The 13,158-nt window shown below is 45.2% G+C and overlaps 1 protein-coding gene across 1 annotated transcript in view; it reads left to right on the top strand.

Annotated features, from left to right (window-relative positions):
* The window catches only part of ANKRD13A (ankyrin repeat domain 13A), a 34,929-nt gene extending 23,728 nt beyond the window's left edge, over positions 1 to 11,201 (top strand). Inside the window, exons 7-15 of the mRNA XM_010828842.1 lie at positions 594 to 660; positions 2,018 to 2,099; positions 3,196 to 3,257; positions 4,152 to 4,282; positions 4,929 to 5,086; positions 5,700 to 5,813; positions 6,840 to 7,000; positions 8,028 to 8,095; positions 8,821 to 11,201. Of these exons, the coding sequence (XP_010827144.1) occupies positions 594 to 660; positions 2,018 to 2,099; positions 3,196 to 3,257; positions 4,152 to 4,282; positions 4,929 to 5,086; positions 5,700 to 5,813; positions 6,840 to 7,000; positions 8,028 to 8,095; positions 8,821 to 9,016 (1,039 nt within the window). The 3' untranslated portion in view covers positions 9,017 to 11,201. The remainder of the gene's footprint in view (positions 1 to 593; positions 661 to 2,017; positions 2,100 to 3,195; positions 3,258 to 4,151; positions 4,283 to 4,928; positions 5,087 to 5,699; positions 5,814 to 6,839; positions 7,001 to 8,027; positions 8,096 to 8,820) is intronic.
* Positions 11,202 to 13,158: the final 1,957 nt, after the last annotated feature.

Below are 13,158 nucleotides of genomic sequence, written 5' to 3'. Positions count from 1 at the left end.
GCTGCACCAAACCGGACACAGAGTGTGCCTCCCAAGCCTTTTTACTGGTGCTCACAACTTCTGCACACAGCTCCCCACAGCCATGAGTTCCCGCCCCACCCGCTTTCTCCTTCCTGAGGAGCAGGATGGCCTGTGCCTCACGGATCTAAGAATTCCTAGGCTGAGATAATGCTGCTCAACGGGCTGCAGCTGCCGACCCTGTCGGTGCCCGTGGTCCGGAGGACCTAGGAAAGGCTCCCCACCTAGTGGTGAGCCCTTGGATGCTGGTCGTCTGCGCTCACTCCTCTGAGACAGCTGTCCCATGAGTGTCACCACCTTTGTCGCCTCTGCTGGCAGCTTTTGTCACGAAGCCAAGAGGGGAGGCTTTCTCTGCCAAGGGGGCTAGGCAAATTGATGAATAACTGCGGGAGGGGGTGCGGGGGGCTGTTTGAGCCATCTGTCATTAGCAACATCCTTCCGTGGACAGAGGGACCCTAATTTCCAAGTGTCCTTCTCTCACTTAAGCTGGGGGAAGAAAACCTGTAAAGGCTGCAGGGATGAATCTGAATGGCATATTGTACATGTGGAAATTTGTGGTGTTCACTTTTTATCAGAACTAAATCCGGATTCTGGGGCTGGAGGACAGATAAAGCAGAAGTTGTTAATGGTTACGAAGCAAAGGTAAAAGGACACTCTTAAAATAAGATTTCATACAGCTCTTTAGCTTCTATGCAAATGAGGGGTCTGTTCAGACTTTGTCATGCATCTGTGCTGAGGAGGTGCTCTGGGAAATAAGTTCTGTCTAGCGTGTCTCTTCCTTGGATTTGTATCTTATTTGACTTGCAGAAGGTGAACTAGCACATCCCAAGGAGGTCTCTAGTTAGGCCAAAGAGAAACTGCTGTAGAGAAATGAGTCCCAGTATCAGTTGTCCTGGTGAGAGTGACAATTTTTTTCTTTAAAAACAAAAGGAAAAGAAAGGACTAGACTTAACATGCTTGTTCATTTTTTTTTTCTTTTTTAATCACCTGAGTAGGTTTAAAAAATATATATGGCAAAATGGCTTTTAGGAGTCTCCCAATATTCTTAGTCAACCTCATTGTAAACCAGTAGGCTCCCAGCCCACTCACATGACGTCAGTGAATTTAGAACACAGCTGTCAGAGTGGAGACGACAGTTGCTCGAGTCATCTGGCATTTTGTCAACTGGGAAGCTGTCTCTTGGCCTCCCACTAGGCCTGCAGTACAGTGGGGGTTGATGGCTCACAGCCACGCTGCCAGGAGCGGCAGGGTCCTCTGGTGACCTCTGAGTGCACAAGGAAGGCTTACGTCACACTCAGCGAGATGCACTTAGAAGTGCTGTGTGTGTTCCTTGAATCTTTGAACACTGGGAATCCAGTGTTAGGCATCCTCAGTTAATTCTCTGTGAACCATAACATTTGACTTTTCAGACCCAGTGTTCCTTAGTCAACCTTGAAAACAAGAGCGTTGACCCTAGCAGTTAAAATAATTTGGGGTCAATAAACAGAATACCTTTTAAGCAGTGGCTTGCTGGTTTTCTCTTAATCTTAGTGGTGTGGAGAACCTTGTGTTCCTTCCATTTTCCTTCTGCCCCAGCAGATGGCTGTCCAGGTCAGTCCTAGTATAAGATTACCAAAAATCAGTCCAGGGACACGACACAGGTTCAGTTCCCTTAGGAGAAGTTCAGCTGGGAGGTCTACACTGCAGGCCCCTCTTTGAGAGGGTTTGGCAACACGAAGGGCAAGTAGGCAGGAGCAGCCTGTCCCTGTCAACTCCTCAGGGGTAATGAAAGATGTCAGGGATGCAGAGTAACTACTGAGACACTTCTAAGTTGGTAGCTGTTGTATTTTCTCTGAAGAGTCCTAATGAATGTTTAACCATTTCTCATTTTTATTTTGCTGGATTTTTTTTTTTTTTGGCTTTGTTTTGTTTTGGCTTCAGCATTCTTGCTCTTGCTATTGCTTCTCTGTTGAATTTTGATTCCCCATGTCACTGTTTCCTTTTGCACACACCTCTCAAGGTTTACACGGTGAACAATGTCAGTGTGATCACCAAAATACGGACAGAACATCTGACCGAGGAAGAAAAAAAGAGATATAAAGGTAATCTCTTCCCTTCTCCCTGCCCCCACCCCACCCCATTTCTAGCCTACAGCACACCTTCGTCGGCTCTGTTAAACTCGGGGGTCAATGTGATGGGGTCATGCCATGTGAATTTCCTCCTTATAAATTTCTCCCTCGTCTGACTCACTCCTGGTGGCACTTCCCTGTAGTTGGCATCAGCTGTAATTAAAGCCATTCACAAGGCCTTGCTGATGTTTTATGAAGAACAGTTGTTGAAGTCAAGTCGAAAAAGTAGATGAAGATATTGAAGAGTATTTATCACTGAAGTGAGTTAGTGCAAAGCATCATGGTGGGAGATTCAGACAGGACCTGGGCTCTGAACCAAAACGTGGCCAGCATGTGGCCGCCTTATCTCAGCTCGCTGAGGCCGGTGGGGCCTTGTGAGGTTACCTACCCACTCTGCCACGGTCACCTCAGCTACCAGACCTGCCTTAAGAGTCATTGCGAGGATGAGATGAGTTGCTGCACGTTGGAGACCAGGGCCTGCAGCACGTGGTAAGCATGCAGTCGCTGTTAACTCCCTCGTCCACTACTATTCCCTTCAGTCCACTTTGACAGAGGAGGAAGCCAAGGCCTCAGTCACACAAGAGGTGACCCACAGGTACAGTTGGAATCAGATCCGGCTCATTCCTAAATCTAAACTCTTTGTAGTAATTCTGATTGAATTCTTAAAACTCTGTCCATCGAGCTTAGAGACCTTAATAAAAGTGTCATAGAAATACTCACTCAATCGTATCTGACTCTCTGCAACCCCATGAACTATTGCCCCACCAGGCTCCTCTGTCTGTGGTATTTCCCAGGCAAGAATACTGGAGTAGGTTGCCATTTCCTCCTCCAGGGGATCTTTCTGACCCAGAGATCGAACCCAGGTCTCCTGCATTGGCAGGTCAATTCTTTACCACTGAGCGACCTGGGAAGCCCCCAGAAAGAATGCTAGCTGATGGTTATTAGAGATGATTTTATTGGCCTGTTCATGGATGGATTTCCTAATGCATGATGGAGAAACGTGAAGGTAGAACGGGAATCTTTTTCTATAATCATAAGTAAAGTCAAATAAACTTTCCCCCCTCTGTAGCCGACAGGAACCCACTGGAATCGCTGCTCGGGACTGTGGAACACCAGTTTGGTGCTCAAGGGGTAAGTCAAAGCGTGATTTCCAGCATGGTTTAACAGGAGATGACTTTTCTGTGCTTCTGGTGGAATTTCCTGCATCCTGAGCAGGCCACTTTATTTGAAAAAGCTTAAGAGCACTCCCCAGCTAGAATTGGAGATGTTCTTTTGGAAGAGAATCAGATGAGCAAGTCTTGGAAAAGAGATTTTTAGATGCAGATAGTGATCATAGGAATCAGGTGCTTTCTCTCGCATCTGTTTTAAACTAGGACCTCTCTATAAAAATGGGACTGGAAAGAAAAAAAAGGATTCGGGACTTTATATTTTAATAGAGCACCTTAACAAACATTTTCTGACTCAGTCCTCACAATAACTGTGTGAAATTTGCTGCCGCGGATGTCACTGAGGGTCTGAAAAATGAAGTGACCTTTCCAGTGTCACAGGCTAGAGAAGGACAGAGCTGGAACCTGATCTTCAAATCTTCAAATCTCATGAACTGTAGCCCACCAGGCTCCTCCATCCATGGGATTTTCAGGCAAGAATACTGGAGTGGGTTGCCATTTCCTTCTCCAGGGGATCTTCCTGACCCAGGGATTGAACCCTGGGTTCAGTCTGAAGATATGCTTTCAGATATTTCTGTCTATATCTCTTTTCTTTTTCCTTTCTCTAATCAGGAGGTAAAAAGGCAGAGGAGATTGGAGAAACGATTTGAAATGGAGAAATCCTTTAGGCTTGGCCATGTAGTTTGGTCATAGGTTTGTAGGTGTTCTGTGCAGTAACTTAATTAAAAAAAAAAAGTTAATGACCAGAACTTCCTGCTCTGTAGCTGGTTAACACAGCCACCTCAGAGGCTGGGTGCCATAGACCTCCACTTGCCAGCAGCATTGGCATTTCTGACTCCCCTGAGTTCTGGCTCGGCAGGACCTCACGACAGAGTGCGCCACGGCCCACAACCCCACAGCCATCACGCCTGACGAGTACTTCAACGAAGAGTTCGATCTGAAAGACAGGGACATCGGAAGGCCGAAGGAGCTGACGATTAGGACGCAAAAGTAAGACGGACTCAGCGGTCATTTTCAACTTACAGATTCTTATTTGTTTGAGAAGTTGTGCTGTTTCCCATGTCGTGGTTCTTCTTCCAGCCCCTCCCTTGAAAAATAATTTCAAATTACTGGGATTTCCCTGGCAGTCCCTTTGGTTAATAAGACTTCTTGCCCTGCTACTTCAGGAGCACAAGTTCCCCTGGTTGGGGAATTGAGATCACGCATTCTGAGTGACTCCCCCAAAAAATTAAAATCACTTTATCTGATGAAAGGCGACAGTAAATTTCCCATCTTATTATTAGCCCTTCTCCAAATAGAATATAGACTGGATATAAGAATTCCTTTTTTGTTTTTAACTGCCGACAAGCCTCAACTGATCAAATAAAATGGTTTCCCCTAGCTACCAATACTCCCTGCTTGCTATCGATTAAGGCTTGTGGCGCAGGTCGTTTGCCCCCAGTTGCCCTGATTTCGGGGTGATGCAAGTTCTTTGTGGCTCTCATCCCTTCCCAGCTCTGACGCAGGGGATGTGAGATAACTGGGGAGACTGGGGCATAGGGAAGCGGGTGTTGTCTAGGCTACTGCAGAGAAATCACGCAGTCTCCCCGTCTCGGGGACCTGGCCTCAGTTGGTCTCATCTCACCCAATCCGGCAGGTTTAAAGCAACGCTGTGGATGTGTGAGGAGTTCCCGCTGTCCCTGGTAGAGCAGGTGGTCCCCATCATTGACCTGATGGCCCGCACCAGCGCTCATTTTGCCCGGCTGAGAGACTTCATCAAACTGGAATTCCCGCCCGGATTTCCCGTCAAAATAGGTACCATTCAGTCAAGCAGAGGAGCACCCGACAAGGGACTTAATGGAAGAGGGCAGACTTGTCCTCGAGTTCAATGTGATTTACAGAAGTGTCCTGGTTCTTAGTTCATTTTGCACATCAAAATTAGGAATTTCCCCCAGCCATCAGTGCTGCTTACAGATGATGCTGACAGATGACAAAGGCATAAAAAGGGGACACATGCCTTGTTTTAAGATCAAACCTTACTGAAGTGAAACTTCAAATTAGACTTACTATTTGAAGAAGACAGTTGACACTAAGATCCTCTGATCATTAATATGTTTTAGGGCTTGAATTAGTGCACATGACACCACATATAATACATAATTGCTTGTGAAGAATTTACCTTTTGGATAGTTGTATATTCATAACACTTGAAACCTGGCTCGATCACTTCCTGTGATCTAGAAGAAGTCACTTAACCTCTCTTTAATCTCAGTCTTCCTATATGAATATTGGGAAAGGGTTGTTTTGATTAAATGAAATCATACTTATAGAAAGTACTTAGCATGGTACCAGCGTAGTAAGTGCTCAGTAAGTGGTGGCTGTTATTCTTCTGGATAAAGTTTATTTATAAAAGCTTTTATTTTGTTAGAAATTCCCTTGTTTCATGTCTTAAATGCACGGATTACATTTGGAAATGTTAATGGCTGTAGCACTGCTGAAGAAACTGTATCTCAACATGTGGAAGGGACCCAGCCTGATTCAGGTAAAAAAAAAAGTTGGATTTTGTGGTTTAAAAAAAAATTCATACATTTAATCATTATACTGATTATTCGGTTTGAAATTAGAGTATCTTATGAAGTTGATTTCTGTCCTGAATGAAAGAAAATTTTAGATTTAGTTTCAATTAAGTAAAACAAAAATTTTGTAGGAATGTATGAATATGACGCCTCTTGAATTAAAAAGACAGCCTATCTTAAAAGACAGCTTTACTGAGGTGTGACATGTAATCACATCCTCCCATTTTAAATGTGACAGTTCATTGCGTTTTGACAAATGTATACAAACCCATGTAACCATCACCACAGGCAAGATACAGAACATTTCCATTAACTCCCCCTAATTTCCTCAGGCTCCTTTGCCATCAGTCCCATTCAGATGTTGGATGCTGTTGTAAATGGATTTATTTTTTAGTTTTATCTTCCTGTTTACTCACTTATACTGAAACTTAATTGGGTTTTTTTCAGTTTCTTTTTTATTATGGTACAATAGTATTCTGTGTCTTAGGCTAGTTGAAGGATATGCAGGCCTTTGTTTTTATTAATACCACTTTTGAGTTTACAGGTGTATTATATACTCTTTTATATGTTTACTATTTTTCATAATAATAAAACATAAAGACATTGGTGTGATTGTGTGTATATCTACAAACAGACATCACATTCCTCAGAGGACACACAAGTAAACACTGGTTACCTCTGGCATTTGGAAATAGCAGACAGGGTGTAGGGAGAGAGATCTTCACTTTTAATTTTGCAGTCTTGTGTATTTTTTTTTTTTTTTTTTTGGTGATTATGCATTATATTACTAAAAAAAAAGTCAAGGCAAAAAGGAAAAAAAACAAACAGTATTCTGGTACTTTTCCCTGTCGAGGTTATTCTTCTTCGAAATCTCTCTCACCTAACAGCAAATCTTGATATTAATCATTTTAATTTAAAAAATTTTTATAAAAATTGAAGTGGAAATTTATTCTGCTTACTCAGGCACTGGACTGTTACCTTCTGTGTTGCAGCTTCCCCTCTCACAAACTTCGAGGTTGATCAGTCTGTGTTTGAAATCCCTGAGTCTTACCACGTTCAAGACAATGGCAGAAACGTGCATCTGCAGGACGAAGATTATGAGATAATGCAGTTTGCCATCCAGCAGAGCTTACTGGAGTCCAGCCGAAGCCAGGTACATGTATCAGAACCAATGGCAGGGCTGGGAAGGTTTTACCCTCCCGTTTGGCCCCAGTCTTTGGTTCTAAATGACAAGTTTGGCATATATGTGGTATTTACCTAGGTTATATTTTATGTCCCTGGTCTTTTATGAACGCTTCTTATATAAGACCACGTGCGTAGCCCCAGTCAGCATCATTTACAGGATGTTCCCTGCCAGACTTGGTGACTTCCTGCTCTACAAGAGTGGGGTCTGCTTCTGCCCTTTGGTGTGGTCCTAGGCTCCTGCTATCCACTGCTTTCCTCACATCATTCATCCAGCAGATGTTTGCACAGTGCCTGCTTTGTGCCAGGTGCTGGGAGGTTCTGTGGTGAAGCAGCCCCAGTGCCTGCCTTCACGGAGCCACTAAGCTTTGAGAACGGTGCCCACACTCCAGTGTCCTCCCAGCCGAGGTTTTTCACATTCTTGCTTTTTCTGGAGGCTCAGAGCTCGGTAGCATGAGCCCCCCCTGCCATGGACCCATTCTTAGAGCCATTTTGTTTTCTGAGGCTGCTGGGCCAAGGGCCAGACCCCAGTGCTGGCATGTTCCCGAGAGGCTTCCCTCCCCTCACCCTCACCGTCAATCCAGCGTGCTTTTCCTTTCCCCATTCTAAGTGAGCTTATTTCTGCCCAACAGCTACATCAACCTTGACCATACACTTTGAAAAGAGGAGTAGCCAAAGATGACCAATAATGAGTTACGTATTCTGGTCTTGCTCTGTTCATTTAAACTTTGCCTAAGGTTGAGTAGTTTTTAATAGATTGGTTTGATATCAAGTAAGGGAAACTGGGAGCTGTCAGTCAGGGTAGCGGACCCTGTACTACCTGATGTTTGGGTGTTACTTTAGAAATAATCCCGGTCCCTGTTAGTTTTTCCACCCAGCACCGATGATAATGGACTTGAAATACTGTTAACCTTGTTCTTGCTGCTTTCATTTTGTTGTCAGTACAACACTTTATTCCTTCTAAGGGGTATTCACGTGCATCCGTTTGTCTTTCCTAGGAGCTTTCAGGACCAGCTTCTAATGGAGGGATCAACCAGGCACATGCCTATGATGCCCAGTATGAGAGGTGATTGACATGACTCTTGATTAACCCGAGGTTGGTACAGGTGCCTAGGACACGCAGCAGCAGGCCTGGTGGGAGAGACTTGATAAAATGTTGGCTCTCCTGCTTCCTTTGTGGCAGTTCCTCATTGAATTAGCTCTAAGCTCATGGTGGCTGAGCTTCCAGGAACTGGTGATAGAATTGCTGACCAGTTCCTCTACCAGTGTCACGGGCAGAAAGGCACCTCGTTAATGTTTTCTGATCTTCTGCGAAGAATGTAATATGATCACAGAAGGGCTAAGTTGCCCTTAGTGGGAAGTTTATACAGTTTCCCCCACTGGGGATCAAAGCTACGCCCTTGGCAATGAAACCTTGGAGTCCTAACCACCGGACCACTGGAGAGTTGCCAGATTATCCGTTTGAGGAGGAGTTAACCTGGAAAGACTCATTTTATGGAGCATCTTCCTATAGTCTGGGCACATATGAGAACCTGTTGAAGAAGTTGGGATTTGCTTTAAAATAGATCCGAGTTCAATTCTTAGCCCTGCCCTTAGAGGCTGGGTAATTTCGGGCAGGTGTGTACCAGCACCCAGCACCTGCACCCCTAGTTAGGTGAGATTGATGGCCTCATGCATACTGAGCGGACAAGAAGCGCCTGGCACGGCGGGCACTGGGTCCCGGCCTAAGAAGCATGGGTGTTGCTGGCCCGCGCGGGTGACTGTTTCTTCCCCTCTGTGCTTGTAACGCAGGGCCATCCAGGAGAGCCTCCTCAGCAGCTCCGAAGGTCTGGGCTCTGGCACCTCCAGTGAGACCAGCCGTTTTGACAGCGACCTGCAGCTGGCCATGGAGCTCTCCGCCAAAGAGCTGGAGGAGCGCGAGCTGCGGCTGCGCGAGGAGGAGGCGGAGCTGCAGCAAGTCCTCCAGTTGTCACTTACTGAGAAATAGGCCCACCTGCCTCCCGCCTCCTGTCTGCGCTCCCGCCGAGGGACTGCGCCTGCGCGGGACTGCATCTCACACGGGTGCAGCAGAAGGCAGCTGTCCCCTGCTTTCTGCAGAGGTGCAGAGCCGGGGCTCCTCCGGGCCCACCCGCCACGCTCCCCTGTGAAGGGGCTAGGGTCCCGCCGCCCCTGCGCTCCAGGCATCAGGGGAGGAGAGCATCGTCACTTTCCATTAGCTCTGTTGGCTTGCAGGTCACGTTTTTTACTTACCAGCTTTAGATACAAACCCAGTCCCTCCTCCCACTGCCCCTCCCCCCAGGTTTGTAGATTAATTTTTATCAAGGAGTGATGATGAGTTCTTGCAGAGTCGGGTGCTTTTATAGAAGAGAGGAGCAGCCTTTGCAGAGTGTGGTGTATGAGGACCTAGGAGACACTTCTTTACAGTTCACCAAAGAAATGGATCACCTGTGCCGATCTGCTCTTTAATTTTTACCTTTGTACAGGGTTTCCAGGGCACCCTCACTGTTCCTAAGCCACCCCCACCTTATTCCAACCCTCCCACCCCAGCTGAAGAGGAGATAAGTACAGGATCTATTTTAGATTTAGGGTTAACTATTTGCATCAAATTAAGATACACAGATGACAACGGAAGTTGCCTTAGCCTTAAAAATTACTGATAGTTTCAAACCACCTCACTCCTCTTCTTGTCGAGGAGGGGCCTGATTTGAATTTGTAAAGGCAGTTCCTTTGAGAGCAGGATCCTCCAGGCTAAACCCAAGGCAGCTAATTCTGACCCTGAAGGAGCAGCTAGGACAGCCCGAGGCTTGTTCTTGAAGTGGGCAGGCTGGCCAAAGGATCACCAAAGCAGGGGTGTGTTCCATGCCTTCTCTGGTGAGAGGTCTCCACTCAGAGGCCTGGGAAGACCCCACCACGTGCCCTGGGCACACTGAGAGGAAGGGGTGGGCTTGAAATGAGCAAGGGAGCTACAGACAGAACTCAGTGGCTCTGTACTCAAAAGGGAAAATGGTGAATCCACCTTGCTTTTTAGAGTTCAAATCAACATCTTTCTGGATAAATATATTTTTTAACAGAATCTTTTTATTATTTTTAAAAGAGATAAAAACGACTGCTCCCATCCGTAGCAATACAAGGTTATACATTTTAACCAGATTTTCTCAGGCCCTTTTTGGGATACCTTTAGTAGTTAACTATTTTGTCTAACCCTCCTGTAAATAACCATCGCACAACATAAGAGGACCCTGGGGAATGCGGCCGAGGGCGCCATCACTCCAGCCCGGCCCATGGATTCATTCCCACAGGCTGCACTGAAGTCCCCCAGTTAACAACATGCTCCTCTGTTCTGCGTCCGTTACCTACCTGTTGTGCTGCTTTGGGGGTGGGAAGGGAAACCGAAGCCCCTGTTCCAGTAAACGGCCGTGTGTACAGTTAACTGTTGCCAGCAAAACGTGCCCGGTCACAAAGAACTGGACTTGTGATTCCATGTGACCATCTGCCTTCCTCTTCATGGTCTGACCAAAATTCCTTCTCCGCACACAAGGCCAGTATATGCAGCATCACACCTGTCTCACACACAGCCTGGCGTTTTGTTTACTTAGCCTTCACCTCCAGCAAAGACGCGTCTTGGGAATGGCTGCATTTAGGCCATGTGTTTACTCACCGAGGTGAACAGAGGTAATTTCTGTGTTCACATTCCATTGTTCTGCTTTCCACGTTTTTGACTTTCTCCCTAGGAAGTCAGTTAAAAAGGGACTGAGCCTTGTATCACCATCACAGCGTTTTCCATATATGTGTTCACTCTCAAAATACAAATAAAGACAGCTTCCTTAGAGGGTGCTCGTACAATACTCTGAATGCTTTAGAGGCTTTTTTTTTCTCTCTCCACATTTTTGTAGTCCCCTCCTGTTGTGTGTGTTACTGGAATATTAGAACGCCTCCCAGTCCTCAGTCGTGTGTGACTAAGGTTTCCTCACAAACGCAGATGACCTCAAAGAAGATACGTTGCACTATGGCAATTTTAAATGGCTGTGGTGCCCTGAATGATGGAGTTGGCCTTCTCAGGTGGCGCTAGTGGTAAAGAAGCCGTCTGCCAGTGCCATGACTGATGGAGTTTTTAAAGTCCAAGCTAGACCCATGTCCAGATCTCTGTTTGTTTCCGAGGCAAACCATGCAATAGCACAGTAATCCAAGTCTATGCTCCAACCAGTAATGCTGAAGAAGCTGAAATTGAACGGTTCTATGAAAACCTACAAGACTGTCTAGAACTAACACCCAAAAAAAATGTCCTTTTCATTATACAGGACCGGAATGCAAAAGTAGGAAGTCAGGAAACACCTGGAGTACAGGCAAATTTGGCCTCGGAGTACAGAATAAAGCAGGGAAAAGGCTAACAGAGTTTTGCCAAGAGAACGCACTGGTCATAGTAAACACCGGATTCCAACAACACAAGAGAAGACTCTACACATGGACATCACCAGACAGTCAACACCGAAATCAGATTGATTATACTCTTTGCAGCCAAAGATGGAGAAGCTCTATACAGTTGGCAAAAAACAAGACCAGGAGCTGACTGGCTCAGATCATGAACTCCTTATGGCCAAATTCAGACTTAAATTGAAGAAAGTAGGGAAAACCATTAGACCATTCAGGTATAACCTAAATCAAATCCTTGTGATTATGTAGTGGAAGTGACAAATAGATTCAAAGGATTAGACCTGACAGAGTGCCTGAAGAACTATGGACAGAGCTTTGTGACATTATATGGGAGGCAGTGATCAAGACCATCCTCAAGGAAAAAAAAATACAAAAAGGCAAAATGGTGTCTGAGGAGGCTTTACAGATAGCTGTGAAAAGAATAGAAGCAAAAGGCAAAGGAGAAAAAGAAAGATATACCCATCTGAGAGCAGAGTTCCAAAGAATAGCAAGGAGATATAAGAAAGCCTTCCTCAGTGATCAATGCAAAGAAATAGAGGAAAACAATAGAAAGGGAAATACTAGAGATCTCTTCAAGAAAATTAGAGATACCAAGGGAACAATTTATGCAAAGATGGGCACAATAAAGGACAAAAATGGTATGGACCTAACAGAAGCAGAAGATATTAAGAGGTGGCAAGAATACACAGAAGAACTGTACACAAAAGATCTTCATGACCCAGATAACCACAATGGTGTGATCACTCACCTAGAGCCAGACATCCTGGAATGCGAAGTCAAGTGGGCCTCAGGAAGCATCACTACGAACAAAGCTAGTGGAGGTGATGGAATTCCAGTTGAGCTATTTCACATCCTGAAATGATGCTGTGAAAGTGCTGCACTCAATATGCCAGCAATTTTGGAAAACTCAGCAGTGGCCACAGGACTGGAAAAGGTCAGTTTTCATTCTAATCCCAAAGAAAGGCAATGCCAAAGAACGCTCAAACTACTACACAACTGCACTCATCTCGCACGCTAGCAAAGTAATGCTCAAAATTCTCCAAGCCAGGCTTCAACAGTATGTGAACCGTGAACTTCCAGATGTTCAAACTGGATTTAGAAAAAGCAAAGGAACCAGAGATCAAATTGCCAACATCCGTTGGATCATCGAAAAAGCAAGAGAGTTCCAGAGAAACATCTACTTCTGCTTTATTAACTACGTCAAAGCCTTTGACGGTGGATCATAACAAACTGTGGAAAATTCTTAAAGAGATGGGAATACCAGACCATCCTACCTGCCTCCTGAGAAATCTGTATGCAGGTCAAGAAGCAACAGTTAGAACTGGACATGGAACAAAAGACTGGTTCCAAATCAGGAAAGGAGTACGTTAAGGCTGTACATTGTCACCCTGCTTATTTAACTTATATGCAGCATACATCATGAGAAACGCTAGACTGGAAGAAGCACAAGCTGGAATCAAGATTGCCGGGAGAAATTTCAATAACCTCAGATATGCAGATGACACCACACTTATGGCAGAAAGTGAAGAGGAACTAAAGAGCCTCTTGAAAGTGAAAGAGAAGAGTGAAAAAGTTGGCTTAAAACTCAACATTCAGAAAACTAAGATCATGGCATCTGGTCCTAACACTTCATGGCAAATAGATGGGGAAACAATGGAAACAGTGACAGACTTTCTTTTCTTGGGCTTCAAAATCACT

Source organism: Bison bison, unplaced genomic scaffold, assembly GCF_000754665.1.
Source record: "Bison bison bison isolate TAMUID 2011002044 unplaced genomic scaffold, Bison_UMD1.0 scf7180017864495, whole genome shotgun sequence".
NCBI classification, from domain to species: domain Eukaryota; kingdom Metazoa; phylum Chordata; class Mammalia; order Artiodactyla; family Bovidae; genus Bison; species Bison bison.
This window is presented reverse-complemented; position numbering and strand designations above follow the sequence as displayed.